Source organism: Apium graveolens, chromosome 11, assembly GCF_009905375.1.
Source record: "Apium graveolens cultivar Ventura chromosome 11, ASM990537v1, whole genome shotgun sequence".
NCBI lineage: Eukaryota > Viridiplantae > Streptophyta > Magnoliopsida > Apiales > Apiaceae > Apium > Apium graveolens.
The window spans coordinates 132596544-132617365 of NC_133657.1; the positions used below are offsets into that span (position 1 = coordinate 132596544).

The 20822-nt window shown below is 36.9% G+C and overlaps 1 protein-coding gene across 1 annotated transcript; it reads left to right on the forward strand.

Annotated features, from left to right (window-relative positions):
• Positions 1–1119: 1119 nt before the first annotated feature.
• On the forward strand, positions 1120–1599 carry LOC141695889 (uncharacterized). The gene has a single exon (XM_074500098.1). It carries the CDS (start codon positions 1120–1122, stop codon positions 1597–1599), a length of 480 nt encoding a protein of 159 aa, XP_074356199.1.
• The last annotated feature ends 19223 nt before the right edge of the window (positions 1600–20822 follow it).

Below are 20822 nucleotides of genomic sequence, written 5' to 3' on the forward strand. Positions count from 1 at the left end.
ATAAATTTTATCAGTTACAATTTAATTTCTAGGCATTTATACTCTATTATTCTAAGTAGATCATGGTAATTACGAACTGTAAGATTTTAAAATAGATAAATCACAAGATAATTTTTAAAAATTGTTAACTGTTGAAGTATAAAGTTGCCAATTTTATGTAGAATTGTGTTAAAATAAAAAATTAATATATTTGATGATTTGTCAAGTAATCTAAAATCTTCCGTATCATTTTTAACATCTTTTTAAAAAAAAACACTCTACTGATTGGTATCTCAAAAATGCCAACATACTAATTAAATAAAAATACATAATAATAATATATTAGGTAATTTTTGACATCCTAATTGACATTTCATACCAACTCATCTTGTCACTTAGATAACATATCTTACGACTATAATCAGGTGTTAATAATAAGTGATTTTCTATGATGTGCTCACACAATAGTTACTAACTTCCATATAAATAGGTTTTTCTTATTATTGATTGAATAATAAATGTTAATACCCCATGCATTCACATCAATTCCACCAATAAAAAGAATAAAAAGAGACCAGTTTTATTGGAGTTAGTGACTAATGTGTGCACTTGGGCACACATTAGAAAGACAGTAATAATAATTTCAAGACACGTCATTAAATATGAGGTTGGAACTTTTAATGGAAGATGCCCTTACAGGAGATGTTGTAATGAATCAAATACAAAACAAAAAGCTTAAGCTGGATTTGATGTCTGAAATTATATAACAATGGGGTTCTTAATTAGTCTATCCAGCACTAGGTTGGCTCCCATTAATTGAAGAAGATATATTATACCGACGATAAAGATGAGAGTAAATTACCGTTAAACCTCTTTAAAGTAATACCCTTGGGACCGGGAAAAAATATTACTTTATCGAATTTATTACTTTATCGATATAATAATATTTTATTACTTTATCGATAAAGTAATATTTTATTACTTTACCGAATTTTTATGTTTACGTGGTACAGTATAATATATAATGTACGTATAAAAACTAGAATTAATCACATGCAATGTATTTGATCTAAAATTACTTTTATTATGATTACTTATATCCAAAAGGTTAATATCTTGAATGCTATTAGTTTTGCTAACATGGCTTGGAATATTGATGTGAAAACAACCACAATTGCAAATTGTTTTCGGCATTGCAAGATTCGTTCAGAAGAAAATGATGAACAAGAACTTGGAGAAATAAATGAAGGTGTCGAAAGATTAAATGAAGTTATCTCTAATTTACGATATAGGAATGTGATGGATGTCGAGCATCTCTTAAACTATCCAAACGAGAATGATGCGGTTATGGAATCACCTACGGATGAAGAAATCATTGAGTCGGTAATGAGCACTGATGAAGGGACTGATCCTGAACCCGACGATAGCAATGTCATCCCAAGCGTGTCATCAAAGGAAGCATTTCAAGCACTCACCACTTTGAACAATTACTTGTTACAACACGAGCAAAACATACCAGGAGTTATTTTTGCTTTACATAAAGTCAAGGACGAGATTAATTTTGGCTTTGGTGGAAAGAAGAAACAAGCTACAATAGATTCATATTTTAATAAGAATTAAATTTTGTAATCATATACATTATACAGTATATATATATATATATATAATTATGGAATTATTACTTTACATATTACTTGGGCCCTTAATGACTTTCGAATTTTTTATTATCTTATGCTTTTAGCGAGAATATTACTTTACAACATTGGCCCAAGTTGGGACCGATGAAAATTATTACTTAAGCGAGGTTATTACTTTATCGGATATTACTTAATCGAGGTTTAACTGTATTGGTAACAGCATCTTTGGCGGGAATTTTATAGTGACAAATATTGAAAAAAAATATACAGTATACAAGCATATTCATAAATTTTATTGAAAAAATATAGGAGATATACTTCCTTTGTTTTTTTATTTGTCGTTTTGACTTTTACACGTATTTCAATGTGATTTGACCGGTTAGTTAGAAATATGATTTTAAAAATTTTCTTTTTGTGAATTAAAATATAAGTTGTCTACTTTTATTTATAAAAAGAAAATTTTATAAATGGTAATTTTAACTAACCGGCCAAAAAACATTGAAATGTGTGCAAAAGTCATAGCGACAAATAAAAAAAATAGAGGGAGTATTATATTTCAATAATCGTTTTCCACTCCAAATTGTACACATACACTGTTAGAATGTTAATGTAAAAACCATTCATCTAATACGTTGAAGTTTGATTGAAGTTTAGAGAAACGAGTTCCTTAATATACACAAGCAACTTAGGTGCCAGCGATGTTATCCTGTTTCCTTTCCTAAGCTTGTATTCTTGTGGCTAATCTTATACTCGATGATTAACGAGGATTCCCCTCTTTCAACATTAGTAGAGTTTTAAAATGCTCTTACAAATTTAACAACGCGACTAAGATACTTTTAAAATCTTTGTTTTCAGCTGCAGACAGTGATGTTTACTTTCTAGTCATTTACAAAAGATTTCAAACTCTTTTATTATTGCAAAAACCCAATAATTGAGATTCTCAATTTGTGTTTGTCCGATTGATTCATTGCTTTTGAAAACAAAAACACCGACTTGAAAAAGTGTAGATTTATGACCAGGTATATCAAAAGATTACACAAATATATATCGTACAGAAGTATAATTTAGAAAAATTCTTTTCGTTTTTCTTTCTGTTCACTCTCACTTGCCCCACTGCTTACCATATATATCCATACTATAAGCTGGAGAGCATTAAATGAAAATAAGACCTATCCTAAATAAAAATTTCGAGGGCCTCTCTCAATAATGGCCACATCCTTGATTGACCCCAGAGCCGGTTCTAACACAAATCTCACAAGTCATAGTCGCACCATATGGTGTTCCTATTTGTCTACATTGTCATCTCATATAATAGTATTGCTAAATTGACTCTTGTCTCCCCTCTTCATCTTACGTTCAAGTACCTATGTCAGATACTCGATACTTGGATAGGGCATTCGGAATTAAATACTTATTTTTAGTCCAAAAAATATGTATATTTTTTAAAACATTTCCGAGTCCGATATTTGAACACGTATACTTTTAGCAGAGTCCGAATAACATGAGATACCACCATTGCCCTGCATACACTTTACAGGGAAGCAGCTACTCCTACGATACACATATAGTTTAATGGATACAAAGCCTCCGGCAATCTGCTGATAATATCTGCAGATCAGAAATTTCACTTATGTAAATTTGCTTGAGGAAGCTGATGCCATTCTGAAATAATGAGGAGGCTCAGTTTTATCATGCACAAATACTTGAAGTATAGGTTGCAATGATGTCCTTTCAAACTATCTTGGACAGAAAAGATATCAAGTACAGTTAAATACTTATAATTTAGAATCTTAAAATACTTTGAAGTAGAATGAACTATGGGATATCAAAAAATTCCATGTGGCAACACAATTGACTCAATTATTAAACTATAGAGCCACAAGACACTGAGGTTTCGTGGAAGAAGAAAAACAAAATTAACTATATATAGCATATCACACCCTAATCTTGTTGTAACTGTTACGTGCATGCATGAAATGTAGTAGCACACCGTATAAATCTATGATTATATTTAGTAATATTTTGTGATAGTATTGGGACATCATAGTGAAAACTGAAAAAATTGAAAGCGTTTAAGGTCATAAAAATTTTTCCAAAGCCCATTTATGGGTCGAAGAGTGGATCATGGGCGCCCATATTTGGGACATAACTTTGTCTTAAGTTATTCGTGTCCCTCATAAATTGTGAGAAATGTTTGGGGTGGCAGAGATCGAACCTGTGAATCCTCACCTGAGTCCTCTGCCACTCTGATACTATGTTAAGGAACCAATTACTCTAAAATCTCAAGGTGTTAGAGAATGATCCTTTTCAGAATCTTATATTATTCTAACATTATGACCTTCCTATTTCTGACCGACTCGTTTCAGGGGCTGAACGCAACCGAATATAATGTTTGGATTTAAAACACCATCGAGGCACTGACCATTAAACCCTACCGGTTGTTGTTGTTGTGTGTTCCACTTTTGTGCGAACTCGTTTGACTTTGATTCACACATCAGCCTAAAACAACCAACTTTGAGACAACTAGACCGGAGCATATTGTCCGAGCTTCTTCACCAACGGTACAACTCCATGGTCTGACTCCACCTCAACATGCCATTGTCATACGCTCTCAATCAGTTATTTGTAAACCCAGAGTTCCTTTTTAACTTTTTGCAGCAAAATATCCTATACAAGAATGTTTTCACTCTGTAATGCAAAATAGGCCATCTAAGCCTGCACGTTTACTACTGCTTCAAAAGATCTGGATTGGAAACTAGCAGTGAATGATAAATTTAAATTTTTTCTTATAAAAAACACTTGGTCACTAGTCCCCTATCAACCTGGTATGAAGAGTAAATTACTGAGGTATGACCCACGTATACACTCATTTTCAAAATATTAGCCGGATTTACAAATTTACAAAATAGTGCCTAAATTTCCTTCCCGTATTTTAAAAACGCGTCTCCCGTCAAATATAGCCTAACAGCTCTAACGGAGCAAGGGTATTTTCGGATTTTTTATTTATAATAAAAATATTATTTATCCATTTAATTATCTATCATTTTGTTCACTTTTTTTGTCCTTTTTTTCACTTCTGTTTCTGCCGTTTCTGTCGGTCCTCACTTCAGCTTTTCATCATCTTCTTCTTTATTTATATATTTGGGAACACCATCGCCGCCATGGTGGTGGCTTCGCCCTATTCCTGCCGCGCACACAAATTCACTCAACACACTCAACACACTCAACATTATCTCTAATCTCTCATACTAAACCTTTCAATCCCACTCATTTTCCGATCAACACACAAAATACACACACAACATAAGCACAACATCATCCATCTATCTCCTCTGTCTCCGATCATTTAAAACCACCAAACCCTCTCCAGTTCAAAAATAATAAAACCCCCTTCTCTTCCCCTCTCCCCTTCTCCGTCTCCATCACCTACCACCACCGCCGTTGTCATCGATGGTAACGGCGGTGGCTGCCACCGACACCCCCAAATTCTCCAGTTAACATATACATCGCAAATCCCAAAATTTCCGATCAAATCCACCACAAACCTCCAAATTTCCGATCAAATCCATCACAAATCCCTAAATTTGCAATCACATCCAGCGTATGTATAGTTTGTATGTATAGTTTATATGTTTGAATTTCTTGAAAAGTTGATGGTTTTTAGGGTTTTGACTTTGGCGAGAGATGGAGAGGGAAGGAGCGCGACGTCGATTAGCAGGAGGAAAAGAGAGATCAGGGGTGAGATTCTAAATGAGGTTGGAGTGGGGGATTTGGGGGAAGGAGTTGAAATTGGGGATAGGGAGGGGGCAAGCGTGCAGAAACTATTATATTCTTTTCTTTATTTATTTTTCTTAAACACAGATGTATTTTTACATTTATACCCCTGTTTTTTACGTTTTTTATTTGAGTTAACGGTGCAAACTTAACGGTTTTGACGGGAGGCACGTTTTTGAAAGGCAAAAATGAAATTTAGCCACCATTTTGTGAATTTGAAAATCCGGCTAATATTTTGAAAATAAGTGTAAACGTCAGCCACACTCCTGAAATTTACTCCTTGTATGAATATTGTTTGTTGTAAATGGGTTTACAAACTCAAACAAAACGCTATAAGGCTTGTCTCGTTACCAAGAGATATTCTAAAAAAATGGTCTCAAGAGACTTTAGGCCAATGGTCAAGCCTCTCGATATTAGGTTTGTTTTAAGCATTGCTCTTACTGAATCATGGCCAATTCGACAGTTAATAGACGCCAAACATACCTTTCTTCAAGGCTTTCTTGATCGAGATGTCAATATGAGTCAACCTCCTGGTTTCATCAATAACAATACCCTGGTAACTTTTTGCAAACTTCACGGGTCTATTTAAGGCCTTAGACAATCTCATCATGACTTCGGTTTTACAGAGTTACCAGTTTCTTCTTAGAGATCGGCTTTGTTGCCACAAAATCTGACTCGTCTTTGGTTACTCTCGCCAATCCTCCAATGGTATTTTAATCTTCTTTATGTTGACGTATCTTACTTACCGGTTCAGATTCTCTTTGTACACTTTAATTGATAATCTCAAGAAACAATTTTCCATGACAGATCTTAGTGATTTAGCCAACTTTTTAGGGATAGAGTTCACGAGATCTAAATCAGGTTTGCATCTAATTAGCCAAACTCGTTATACACTTGATATTCTGCAACAAAATTGACCTTCTCAATGCCAAACCTGTCCCAACACTTTGTGCTTCTCTAGAAAAATAATCAATGTCTGATGGCGCTTTGTTTCCTAATGTCACTTTTTATCCTCGCTTAGTTGGAGCATTACATACCTCAAAATGACCAGGCCCGATATAACTGCTGTCAATCAAGATAGCCAGTTTATGCATTCACCCACTACTACCCATTTTCTTGCAGTTTATAGGATTCTGCGATATGTTAAAAGCACTTAATTAGGTCGTGGTTTGTTCTTTAGTAGTACAACCTCTTCATATCAGCTTCGTGCTTTTAGTGATGCAGATTGGCAGGCAATCTAGATACCTGTCGTTCAACTTTCGACTAGTGGGGGTAGTGTATTTTTGGCAATCATCTCATCTGTTGCTCCTCTAAAAAGCAACAAAGTTTTGCTGGCAGTAGCACATAAGCTGAATATCGCGCCCTCGTACTTACAGCTGCTGATCGAGCATTGATACAGTACATTCTTAAAGAACTGTCCACAATTCTCAAGCAACCAGCAATCTTATTCCATAATAATATCGGAAGGCCTTGAATCTTAATAATGCATTCTATGACGAAGAACGTTCAAATTGAAAACGTGTTGCCTGTGGGACATTAAAAATTACATAAATTTCTACTCCACATCAACTTGTCAACATTTTTACCAAATGTCAAGTTGCAGCAAAGCATAAAGACTTGTCTGTTATTAAACTAAGCTTTTATCATAATCTTGCAGCAATGAAGAAGAAGAAGTTAACAACTTCTAGAGAGAGAAAATAACAAAATGTATATTGAAAATGTATTATCAACCACACATTGTTTTTGTTACAGGAATGACTTATATACTATCTTATATTTGCTTAGCTGGACATTAGCTGGACATAACAAACTAATCCTAGCCACACAAATACAATGATGTAATCAGTGATGTGGAGAAGTAGTAGAACTAGTAGTAGTAAATAGTGCAGGAGTAGTGTGACTTGCAGGAGGTGAAGTTGCAGCATCTGTCTTATATTCAATACCCCCCCTCAAGGTGGGAAGTGTAAACATTCCCAACTTGGAAAGCAAATCAGTGAACTGAGCGGAAGGAGAGACCTTTGTTAGAACATCAGCCAGCTGAGAACGAGTAGGCAAATAGCTGAGTTGAATAAGACCTTCAAGAACTTTGTCACGATTAAAGTGACAATCAAGCTCGATATGCTTGGTACGTTCGTGAAAGACGGGGTTTTTAGCAATATGCAATGCGGATTGGTTGTCACAATGAAGAATAACGGGTTTAAGATTGGATTCTCCAAGTTCAGTAACTAGTCGTACTAACCAAGTGATTTCAGCAGCTGCGGAGGCCATGGCCCTGTATTCGGCCTCTGCAGATGACTTAGACACTGTATGCTGTTTTTTTGATTTCCAAGAAATAGGAGAATCACCAAATAGAAGAATATAACCTGTGACAGAATGTCTAGAATCAATGCAAGAGCCCCAGTCTGCATCTGAAAAAGCCTGTAACTTTAGCTGATCTGACCCTTTTAACAGAATGCCTTGATTTATAGTCCCAGCCAAATAACGAATGGTGTGATGTAAAGCAGACAAATGAGTATTCCTTGGAGCATGCATATATTGACTAAGTGTTTGGACAGTGTATGAAAGGTCTGGACGAGTATTGGTAAGATAATTAAGCTTACCAACTAAAGATCTGTAGACCTCAGGATTTGAAATAAGAATACCATTATCATTAGAAAGTTTAAGATGAACAGGGAGAGGTGTGCAAACAGGATGAGAAACATCAATGGCTGCTTCAGCAAGTAACTCTTTAGCAAATTTACGTTGACATAAAGCAATACCAGCAGCAGAATAAGTCACTTCAATACCAAGAAAATAATGAAGTGTACCCAGATCTTTGATGCCAAAAAGAGTATCCAGATGAGTTTTCAGACAAGTAATAGCTTCAGTATCATTGCCAGTCAATATCACATCATCCACATAAACAGCTGCAATACAAATAAGATCAACTGATTTCTTGACAAATAAACTATAGTCGTTTCTTGATTGAGTAAAGCGTTGACAGAGTAATTCCTCAACCAATTTCTCATGCCATTACCGTGAGGCCTATTTTAAACCATATAAAGATTTCTTCAGTAGACAAACGAATTTATGTGGATTAGGAACCCCTTCTGGCACTTGCATATACACCTCTTCCTTCAAGTTACCATAAAGGAAGGCGTTATTCACATCAAGTTGATGTAAAATCCAGTGTTTAGAAGCAGCTAAAGACAATAAAGTACGAACTGTACTCATCTTAACAACTGGAGAAAATTTCTCAGCATAATCAATACCAAATTTTTGATTATAGCCCTTTGCCACGAGACGTGCCTTGCAACGTTCAAGACTGCCATCAGATTTAAGTTTTACTTTGAACACCCATTTGGAACCTATAGGTTTCTTATTTGGAGGAAGTCGAACTAAATCCCACGTGTGATTATCATGTAAAGCTTTGAGTTCAGCCTGCATTACTTGAACCCAAATAGGTTGTGAAGCTGCCTCTTGATAACAATGCGGTTCAGTAATATGACACTTAGAAGCAGAAGAATCAGAAGGTGCAAGTTGAACAAGATTGCACCAATGTTTAGTAGAGCATTGGTAAGAATCAAGGTATGCAGGAGGACGATGAGTTCGACTAGACTTTCTTACAGGAACATCAACAACAGGCACAAAAGAATTGACTATATCATTAGAAATGTTAATATCCGAGGCACTAAGATCATGTAATTCAGATGGAGAATTATCATGATTGGACAAAGAGTTTGATTGTCGAAAATGACTATCACCAGAATCAGCAGCTGGTGACTCAAAAGAAGAAACATTATGATGATCATCAACAAAATCAAAACAAGAAGTTGTAACAGCTGGAAGGTATATTTGTGAAGGAAAAATAGTGGGATTGTCATGAGAGTGAAATGGAAAATGAGACTCATGAAAGATAACATCACGAGAAATAAACATATGATGATTAACAAGACTTAACACTTTATAGCCTTTTTGTGATACTGAATAACCCAGAAATGCACATGCTACAACCCTTTGATCAAATTTTCCTCTATGAGCAGAAACAGTAGATGCAAAACACAAACTACCAAAAACTTTCAAATGATCAAAAGAAGGTTGTGTACCAGTCAATCTATAGTAAGGAGAATCATTTTGGATACTTTGTAGAGGAAGTCTGTTGATCAAATAGGTTACACATAGCACACTTTCATTCCAATACTGTGGAGGGAGTTTTGATTGAAAGAATAATGCTCTTGCAGTTTCAAGTAAATACCTATGCTTTCTCTCCACTACCCCATTCTGTTGGGGAGTGTGACTGCAACTAGTCTGTTGAAAAATTCCTTTACTTAAAAATAACTCTTTCATCATTCCTTGGCATAAATCAGCAGCATTATCAGATCTAACTTGTTTAACATGTACCTTGTATTGATTTTCAACATGAGACAAGAAATCAGCCATGACTTTGACACAATCAGTCTTGAATTTAATCATATGCACCCAAGTAAAACGACTGAAATCATCTACTATAGTAAGAAACTGGTTACAACCATTATGAGATTTCACCTTATAAGGTCCCCATACATCAATGTGGAGCACTTCAAAAGGGAATTGAGTCTTGATACAACTATGAGAAAAAGGTAACCTTGTTTGCTTAGCAAGAGGACAAACTTGACAAATGATGTCTGGAGATGTATCCTTTAGATTTGACAAGGCTAGTATGAATTTGAGTCTGTTAAATGGTATATGTTCCAATCTGAGGTGCCATATGCTAGCATCTTCTTTAACACTGAGGAAACTTGATCTGTCAATCTGAACTTGAGAAGAGAGAGTATGATAGAGACCACCTTGATATTTACCAAGAAGAATTGGCTTCCTTTTCTGCAAATGGTCTTGTAATAAGCAATCAGTACCAGTGAAAACAACTGAACACTGCATATCTGCACATAACTTTTGAACTGAAATCAAATTATATTGAAACAAAGGTATATGCAAGACATTATGTAGAATCATATCTTTGACTTTCACTGATCCAATATGCAGAATTTGAATCTTTCTGCCATCAGGTACTATAATGAATTCAGATGCACCAGTGACTGGCTTATATGTAAGAAACATGCTCAAATTTGAACAAATGTGGTCAGTAGCACCACTGTCTACTAACCAAGTTGTGTTACTGACATTATCTGCTAGCATACAAAGCTTACCAGCAAGCATAGCATGATGAGATTGATCTTGGGAGGAAACAAGATTAGTTTGCTTATTGAGGAGTTCAATAAGTTGCTGATATTGAGAATTTGTAATAGGAGAATTTACAGCAGAATCACCAGATTCAGAAGCTTCTGTACCAGTAGAATTATGAGAGACTGCAGCTATTCTCTTGTCTTTAAGATTTTTGAAGTTTGAAGGGTATCCATGAATCTTGAAGCACCTTTCAAGACTATGTCCAGGAATTTTGCAATGAGTACAGAAGTAATTATTAGACCTTTTGAAACCAGGATTAGCTCCAGCATTATTTCCAGGAACATTAGAATAGTTCCTTCCCATAGCTCCTGATTTTTGAGGATAAGAAACTCATGGCTTATAACCTCTCTTGTTATCAGCTACAAATGCTAAAGCTTCAGTTTATGATGTTAAGTTTTGTTATTCCCAGTGGACTAACAATGAGATTTACAGAAGGGGGGGTTGAATGTAAATCTCAAAACTTTTTCAAGTTTTGAGCAGTTTGTAAGACTAAGTGTTTGAGCGATCAAATGTGTGTGAATTGCTTGGAGCTGATGCAGACAGATATATATTCAAACACAAATGTAATGAACACAAAGAACTTAAAAACTTTTCTGGTGGATTTGTTGTTCCACCAGAGATGTGTTATTTCAGAAAATCTGTGATTCAAAATTAAATCACAGCTGCTTCCTAGTACAAAATAGATGATTTTCTCTCTTGATATTTCTAAACAGCTCATGGAAAAATTCATATCTAATTACTAGCTACTACTTGGTTTATATATCACCAAGTTTACAAGTTAAGACAAAGATAAAGTACAATAAGACAATAGTTCTCCACTTGCTTCTGTTCCATTTTTATCCAGTGTAATATGGAATTATCTATTGACTTTCCATTTTGAACCAGACTAAAAACGGCTGCTTTTTCTGCTGTTCCTGAAATAGGCTACCACATCTCTGTCAATCCATGTGCCTCTGTCAGCTTTGTTAACTGTCACTATCAACTGCTATGAGACTGAGCATCCGTTGAAGCTTTCATCCGTTGATGGCTTTATCCGTTGATGCTCTAGCAGTGCATCCGTTGAAGCTTTCATCTGTTGATGGCTTTATCCGTTGATGCTCTAGCAGTTGAAGCTTTATCCGTTGAAGCACTTATCCGTTGATGGATATTATCCGTTGAAGCATTAGAGGCATCCGTTGAAGCTTAGTTTCTCATCCGTTGAAGGTCTTCAATATCCGTTGACACTTCTTCACTTATACAAAATTACAAGGCATGAAATATTTACAATTAGCCCTCCTATTTATACATCCATTAGTAGTCAACATGACTGATTATCTCCTAACAACATCTAAGAATTACAGCTTGAAATCAGAGAGTGAGATGTGCTACAATACCAAACTTATTGCTAAGTGAGGCTACTCCTTCAACGGATAGCCAAGATGGTCTTATCCGTTGAGGCTACAAATACTAGATTTCTACTTAAGCTTTTTGCTGAACTTATCATCAAACTAATACACATATTCCTAACAATCTCCCCCTATTTATGTCTACTAGAACTGTAGGCATAAATTTGGGTTTAGCTTGATGATAACAAAACACTTAACAAATATATAAACTGTAATTAAGCAGAAATTCAAAAGTGCTGCAAAAGTGTATATGCTGAGATGAAATTGAAGAAATACATTATTTCCAAGGGTGCTCCTTTAGCTTGAGCAAATTACTTTCTTTTCCTTTGATCCCTGGTTTTCTTTCCTAGCCTCCTGTCATTTTCCTCCATTTGAAGTTGAAGTTGTCTGTAGAATTCAGCTTCATCTTCTTCATTGATATCTAACTTAGATTGCATATCCTTGAGAGTTTCATTACTGGCAATCTTTAGCTGATCTTCAATTCTGAAAAATCTTCTGACTCCTTTGTTGTCTCTGAACTCCATCAACCAATGAGGTGATTTGTGAATTGTAATACCTCTCTCTTGAATGAATAAAGTTCTAGGCAAAGCATTGGGCTCCCTCCAAGTTTTCCTTATGTTGGCAATCTTGTTGAGAATCTCAGTCCTGGCAGTTCTGGTAAAGCCAGAATCCTTATGTATGGATGAGTAGACTCTAATCAAGGTAGTGTAGCCTTCATTCAGAATTCTGTGAAGAGGCCATGTTCTTTCCCCAGCTCCTTTGTATTTGAACACTAGTCTTTCTGGTAGCTGTCTGTAGGCAGCTATTCCCCTTACATCCTCCAGCTCATCCAGATAGAGTTCAATGTCTGAAAATTCTTTTATGTCACAGATGTGAACATAATCATCTTTAGAGTTTTGAGGTTTGGACTTAGGCTTTTGTGTGAATTTGATTGAGGCTTTAGAGGGTGTTGATTTGATTCTTCTTTTCTGCTTCTTTGATGGTGGAGAAGAGGTTAGGAAGGTGGGCAATTTGATGGTGTCCCAATCAATTGGTTCCTCCTTGGGAATGATTGTTTCACCATGAATGTTCATGAAGGGGTCAGGTACAATGGGTTCAGGAATGGAGGGTAGTGGTTTGGATATTGATTGGGTTTCTTCAGTCTTATCTACCTGCTTTCTCTTTGCATTGACCTTCTTTCTTTTCCCTTTCTGCCATGCTTCCTTACTTCTTTCCTCCATCTCAGTACCAACCATGTCCCCCATAGCTTCATCTTCACCTTTGTCTTCAATTACTTTCTGATCTTCAGCCTGACTTGACTCTAGCTATTTTTCAAGCTTTGCTTGTGCTCTTTTGTCAGCCTTTAGCTGTTTGGCTTCTTCCTTCAACCTTTTGGTTTCTTCCTTCTTGGCTATTGAGAATTTGGGATGTCCTTGCATCACACATATGCTCTTTCCCTCTCTGAAAATAATAGCCATGTTTCTCCTTACAGCCTCATCCATGGTCTCTTTAAGATATGCAATACTTCTTCCTAAAAGCTTGTCCTCATCTGCTTTTGGAAGAGGAAAATCCACCTCTTTTAGAGGATTCTTTGTAGAGTCCTTATTGGATCTGTTGTTGGGCTTGAGAACCATAGGTTGCAGATCTTTGGAAGAAGTTTCTCCATCCTTATGCCTCCCTACTGGCTTGAGTTCCATAATAATTGATTCCACTTTTGTGCTGTGCTTCACAGATTGTGATTGAGAAGTTGTAGAACCAAATATTAGTTGCATCTTTTCATCAATCTTCTTCCTTTGCTCTTTGACTTGCAATTCAGCTGCTGCTATCTGGATTAGATCAATTCCATCTAGCTTTCCTTTGACTTGAATTGGTGGAGAAGTTGTGATGACAGGAACTAGCACTTGAGAAATCTGAACTATTGTAGATGGCTCTCCTTCCCCTTCCCCTTTATTCTCCCCCTTTTTGTTATCATCAAGGGTAGGGGTCAAGCCTTGTGCCTGTGCCTGCTGCATGAGGAGATTTGTTTGAGTTTGTTGATTCTGAAGAATGGTGACCATAGAGTCTTCAATTATTTGAACCCTATCTTCCAATCTGGCCAACCTCTTATCAGCATCAGAGGCCTTCCTTAGTCTCCCCAACAAATCTTGCATAGTACCATAGGGTATAACTGAATCCAATTTCTCAGCATTGTAGGATTTCAGATCAGCAATGTCCAGCTTGAGCTCATCCACACTTAGATTGTGCTGGTAATGCTGCAACTGCAAGAGATACAGAGATTCCAGATGAGCTTGAAGAATTGCCTTGGTACTAGCATCCTGAGTCTCCTGAATGGCCTGCTGAATTGTCATGACTTGTTTGACCAAAGTGACACCAAACTCTCCTGGTGTTGATGGTTTTGCCCATGCCCATGCAGGAAGATTAGGAACAGAACTTGGGCCTGCTACTCCCCCTAAGTTCATGCTCTCATTCAAAGAATTAGAGTCATCATCATTAGAATTTACTCCAAATTCTTCAGATGGCTCACCAGCTTGAGAAGGCAGCCTGTTGACAGCGGCTTTGTCTCTGAGAAGAGATTCTGAAGTGTGTACAATGTGTAGTGTCTGTTCTGCCTCCACATTGCCCTGTGCAGCCAATAATTGATAGGCTGAAACAGGGTGAGTAAAAGTGTCAGCATCCAAGGAAATGTTATCAATGACAGCTTTGTAGTGTTGCTGAAATTGTCTTCCCTTATCTGCATCATCCACTTTCATTAACTCACTTGCAATGGCTGGATCCACCCTTATAGCTTCTATACCTGCCTTTCTCTCAATTTCTCTCTTTTCTTGCATCAGGGGCTCCCCTTGGCTCACACATACCCTCACCTTCACCTTCTAAGGTGGCACTCCTCCCACTTACTTTTGCCATGCTGGAAGAAATAGCATGCATTTGGTGACTCTCAACCTCTCCTTTTTCCTGGGAGCTACCCAGCCTCTCACTCAAAATCACTCCCTTCCCTCAAGCCTAAAATTGATTGTACAGTTGCCATGTCCTCTACAGTTGGAGTTGTTTCTGTTAAGTGTGTAGAGGCCATCAACGGATAGGGAGTATCCGTTGAAGTGGAAACTGATGGTATCAACGGATAACTGCTGTTAAGCTTATCCGTTGAAGAACAACCACTTGTCAACGGATGAGAGATATCCGTTGAAGAAGGAAATGATGTAGAGATAGAAAGTGATATAATTGTTGAATCTGTGTGGATTGATTTTAAGTGAGGTGACACAGATCCTGCAACTACATCTGAAAGAATTGGCTGATGATCCAACAAATCATCTAAAAGATGATGATCACCAGGTTTTGAGTGGGGCTCCTCCCTGAGTTTTAATGAGGGAGAATCAGGAATTGATGTGAATATCATATCCACATCCAGAGAGGGTGTATGAGAGTTTGAGGAATGGTGTGTGTCTATATTGAGAGAATGGGGCTGTGATTCCACATTTGCTGGAATCACATCAAGTTGAATTTGAGAAGGCACAGATACTGGTGGGTGTATCTGTGCTGTGTGTGCCCCTTGTGTGGAAACTAGGGTTTTGGTCTTCTTCTTCCTTGAAAAGGCTTGAATTGGTGAATGTTTAGCTTCAGTGTCCCTCCCTCTTTTGTTCTGTGTCCCTGGGTGGGGACTATTTTCAATAGTTACATCCTTTTGGGAGGATGCAACTAGGGATGTGCTGGACTCCTTTTGAACCACTACAGTCTTTTGAGAGACTGTGGCTTGGCTGGAATGGGTACCACTCACCTCTCTCACCTTATCCTGGGGGGCTTTTTGATGTTCACCCCTCCCCTCACCATTCACACCCTGTTCACTCCCTTCAGGGTTTATGGTAGTTGTTACAACTGTTGTCTTTTGAGAAACAACAGAGGTAGGTTTCTTTGACTTGACTTTGGAGATTTTAGATTTGGTGGCTTTGGTAGGAGCCTGTTTGGACAATGACACAGGTTCCATAGCCACACTAGAAGGCAAAGAAATATTGAGGTTGGAAATAGTAGGAGTTATAGAAACATTTACCTCACTTACCTGTGGTGCATTCATGATTGGCAAGTATACCAATGACACCTGGCTGTTGAGGTTCATTCTCAAAAGGTCTGCAAGGACCCTTCTCTCTTGTGCCCAGCATTTGAGTTTATTATTCTCATTGGATATAACCAAACCTTCAGCAACATGGTTAGCCAATAACATAAAGAATCTAGCAAAGTAGATGTTATGTGGTCTATTAGCTTTGTTACCTAATCTGGAACCTAATTCTAGCATAACACAGTTGCTAAAATTAAAGTACCTATCAGAAACTAGCATATAGAGCATGTTAACAAGAGATGAAGTGATAGCATCAAAATTGCTAATCTTCCCAGAGAAAACCTTAATAAAGGCATCTCCAAGAAAACTCCATTCTTTTCTAAGGCCTTTCCTTCTAATACTACCTAAACTAGTAGAATCAAAAGCATAGCCTATGGAATCTAGCATAGCAGAGACATCTTTATCAGTGTGTGGTGTCATGGCATTATTCTCAGGCAACTTAAAGCAAGATTGTAAATCATCACAATTAATGCAATAGTCCTTACCTTTGAGAGAGAAGGCAATGGTCATATCTGTGGAGTTGAACTCTGCAGTTGTCCAAATCTCCTCAATCACTTCACAGTAGATGGTTGGGGCTTCCAGCATTGCATAGCTCAGTTTGCAGTTCTTGATGAAGTCCATCATCTTGTGATAATCAGAATGGGCTTCCTTATGAAATTATTCTTTTCATAAACAAATCCTGTTTGAGATATAATTTTGACTACTGGTGTCATTTTTGTGAGTAGAGGTTGCAGAGAAGAACTTGAGAATTGAGAGAGAAAGAGAGTGATAATTGCAAGAAAGCGTAAAGTGAAAATAAGAATTCAATTGGGCTTTTATACTTTCTTGAATTAAAACACAAATTAAAACAATTAAATGATACTTTTAAGTAAGTGAAAGCCGTTCAGGAATAAAAGAAACTGTAGAAATTCTGAAAACTACCGTAAATACAAATACATACAACACTGTATATCTGTATCAACGGTTGAGTAAAAGAATCAACGGCTGAGACTCACTAACGTGACACATCAATGGATAAGGTAAATAGTTATCCGTTGATGAACAACACTATTTTATCCGTTGAAGGATAAAGTTACCAGAAATGTATTTGTCTTTCAACGGATAATGAATATCTGTTGATAGAACAATTTTGGCTTTCAACGGATAGGGAATATCCGTTGATAGGATAAGTCTTGATTAAAGCCAACTTTGTTCTTGCAGCAAATTCATTTCAGGCTACAAGACAGATTACATAGATGACATAGATTATGAATAGTTAAGCATACCTAACTCACTTACTAATCTTGTGAATGTTGATTCATCAAGTGGCTTGGTAAATATGTCTGCAATCTGCTTTTCACTTGGAACAAAATGAAGTTCCACTGTACCTTTCATCACATGTTCCCTAATGAAGTGGTACTTGATATCAATGTGCTTGGTTCTTGAGTGTTGCACTGGATTTTCAGTAATGGCAATGGCACTTGTGTTGTCACAAAATATTGGAATTTTGTCAACAGTTATACCATAGTCAAATAACTGATTCCTCATCCACAGTATTTGTACACAGCAACTACCAGCTGCAATGTATTCAGCTTCAGCTGTTGATGTGGAAATAGAATTCTGCTTCTTGCTGAACCATGATACAAGCTTGTTTCCTAGAAATTGACAGGTGCCTGTTGTGCTTTTCCTGTCTAATTTGCAACCTGCATAATCTGCATCTGAGTAGCCAATTAGATCAAAACCAGACTCTCTAGGGTACCAAATTCCTAGATTTGGAGTCCCTTTGAGATATCTGAAAATTCTTTTAATAGCCACTAAGTGAGATTCTTTAGGGTCAGCTTGAAATCTAGCACAGAGACATGTAGAAAACATAATATCAGGTCTACTGGCAGTTAAATATAAAAGTGAGCCAACCATGCCTCTATAACTTGTAATATCCACAGACTTTTCAGCCTTGTTTAATTCAAGCTTGGTGGCAGTGGCCATGAGAGTTTTTGCAGGTGAACAATCCATTAAGTCAAACTTCTTTAAAAGATCATAAATATATTTAGTTTGACTAATGAAAATTCCACCACTAACTTGTTTAACTTGTAAACCAAGAAAGTAAGTTAGCTCTCCCATCATACTCATTTCATATTTACTTTGCATTAATTTAGCAAACTTTTTACAAAGTTTATCATCTGTAGATCCAAATATAATATCATCTACATAAATTTGTACAAGTATCTTAGAGCCATTAACATTTCTAAAGAAGAGAGTTTTATCAACAGTACCTCTTGTGAAGTGATTATCTAGAAGGAACTTTGATAAAGTCTCATACCAGGCTCTAGGTGCTTGCTTTAGTCCATAGAGTGCTTTCAACAAATAATACACATGGTCTGGAAAATTTGGATCTTCAAAACTAGGAGGTTGGGTTACATAAACTTCTTCCTCCAATTCCCCATTTAGAAATGCACTCTTGACATCCATCTGATAGACTTTGAAATTGGCATTAGCTGCATAGGCTAGAAAGATTCTGATGGCTTCAAGTCTAGCAACTGGAGCAAATGTTTCATCAAAATCTATTCCCTCTTGTTGAGAATAGCCTTTGGCAACCAATCTGGCTTTATTCCTTATGACAATGCCATTTTCATCCATCTTGTTTCTGAATACCCATTTTATGTCAATAGAACTCTTGTTCTTTGGCTTGGGTACCAGCTTCCATACTTTGTTCCTCTCAAATTGGTTTAGCTCCTCTTGCATTGCTAAAATCCAATCTGGATCCAATAGAGCTTCTTCCACTCTCTTAGGTTCCTCCTGTCATAGAAAGCTACTATACAGACATTCATCTTGAGTAGCCCTTCTAGTTTGTACTTTTGATGTAGCATTACCAATGATCAGTTCAAAAGGGTGATTCTTGGTCCATTTCCTTTGAGGTGGTAGATTAGCCCTTAATGAGGTTGCCTCAGTATTGTCATGATGTGAGATAGAATGTTGATTTGTTGAAACTCCCCCTGAGTTGCTGATCCTTTGAAAGGAAATGGGAGTTCTATCAACTGATGAGGTGAAGTAATTATCCGTTGACAGACTGTGATCAACGGATGCTTCGTTATGAACTTCAACGGATGATGCACTTTGTCTTTCAACGGATGCTGCATTGCTTCTTTCAACGGAAGCTGATTTTTGACTTTCAACGGATGCAGCATTCTGTGCATTAACCAAAGACAGACTCTGGTTCCTTCTTGAGATGTCTTCTTCATCATTCTCATCTTCACTATCATCACAATATATCTCAATATTGTCAAATTTGAGTCCTTCATGATGTCCCTCATCTGTTAGTCCATCAATCTTTTTATCATCAAACACAACATGTACAGATTCCATGACAATGTTGGTTCTTAGATTGTAGACCCTATATGATTTTCCAGCAGAATAACCAACAAATATTCCTTCATCGGCCTTTGCATCAAACTTTCCTTTGTGATCAGATTGATTCCTTAAGATGTAACATTTACAACCAAAGACATGTAGAAAGTTTAAAGTTGGTTTTCTTCTCTTGAATAATTGATAGGGAGTCATGCATTTTGCTTGATTGATTAGAGAAATATTCTGAGTGTAACATGCACAGTTAACAGCCTCAGCCCAAAAATAAGTTGGGAGCTTTGACTCCTCAAGCATTGTCCTTACAGCTTCAATTAGTGATCTGTTCTTCCTTTCCACCACACCATTTTGTTGTGGAGTTCTTGGAGCTGAGAACTCATGCATGATCCCATTTACTCCACAGAACATCTTCATGGTTGAATTCTTGAACTCAGTTCCATTGTCACTCCTAATATTCCTTACTTTGAAATCAGGATGATTGTTGACTTGCTTGATATGATTGATGATGATTTCACTAGCTTCATCCTTTGATCCAAGAAAATAAACCTATGAAAACTTTGAGAAATCATCTACAATCACTAGGCAGTATCTTTTCCTTGAAATTGACAATACATTGACTGGTCCAAAGAGATCCATGTGTAGAAGTTGCAGTGGTTCATCAATTGCAAATTCAAGCTTCTTACTGAATGATACTTTCTTTTGCTTTCCTTTCTGACAAGCATCACACAGTCCATCCCTTGTGAATTCCACTAGAGGCATTCCTCTAACTAAGTCCTTTTTGACTAGATCATTCATTGTTTTGAAATTCAAATGGGACAGCTTCTTATGCCATAGCCAACTTTCAACTGTACTTGCTTTGCTGAGAAGACAAGTAATGGATTCTGCATCTGTAGAGTTGAAATCAGCTAAGTACACATTACCTTTTCTAACTCCAGTTAGAACCACTTTATTGTCCTTTTTACTTGTGACAATACAGGCTTCAGAATTGAAGGAAACAATATTCCCTCTGTCACATAGTTGACTGATGCTCAATAAATTGTGTTTGAGACCATCAACCAATGCAACTTCATCAATGATGGCATTTTCTTTTGAAATCAAGCCATATCCCATAGTGAATCCTTTGCTGTCATCTCCAAAGGTTATGCTAGGGCCAGCTCACTCCTTAAATTCTGTGAGCAGGGTGAAATCTCCTGTCATGTGTCTTGAACAACCACTGTCCAAGTACCATAGATTACTTCTTTGTCCCTGCACACAACAAAATCAATCAAGTTGATTTTGGTACCCAAGTTTCCTTGGGTCCAGCCTTGTTAGTCTTTTTTCTAGACTTCATTCCCCCTGCATCTTTTGACTTAGGTAACTTTGGGTCAACCTTGGTCTCAGATGTGGTTGGTTGAAGTGTAGGGTTAGTCACAGAATCAT

Bases quoted from the DNA above. Each gene is read 5' to 3' on its own strand.
- LOC141695889 (XM_074500098.1), top strand. From the start codon at position 1,120: ATGGCTTGGAATATTGATGTGAAAACAACCACAATTGCAAATTGTTTT.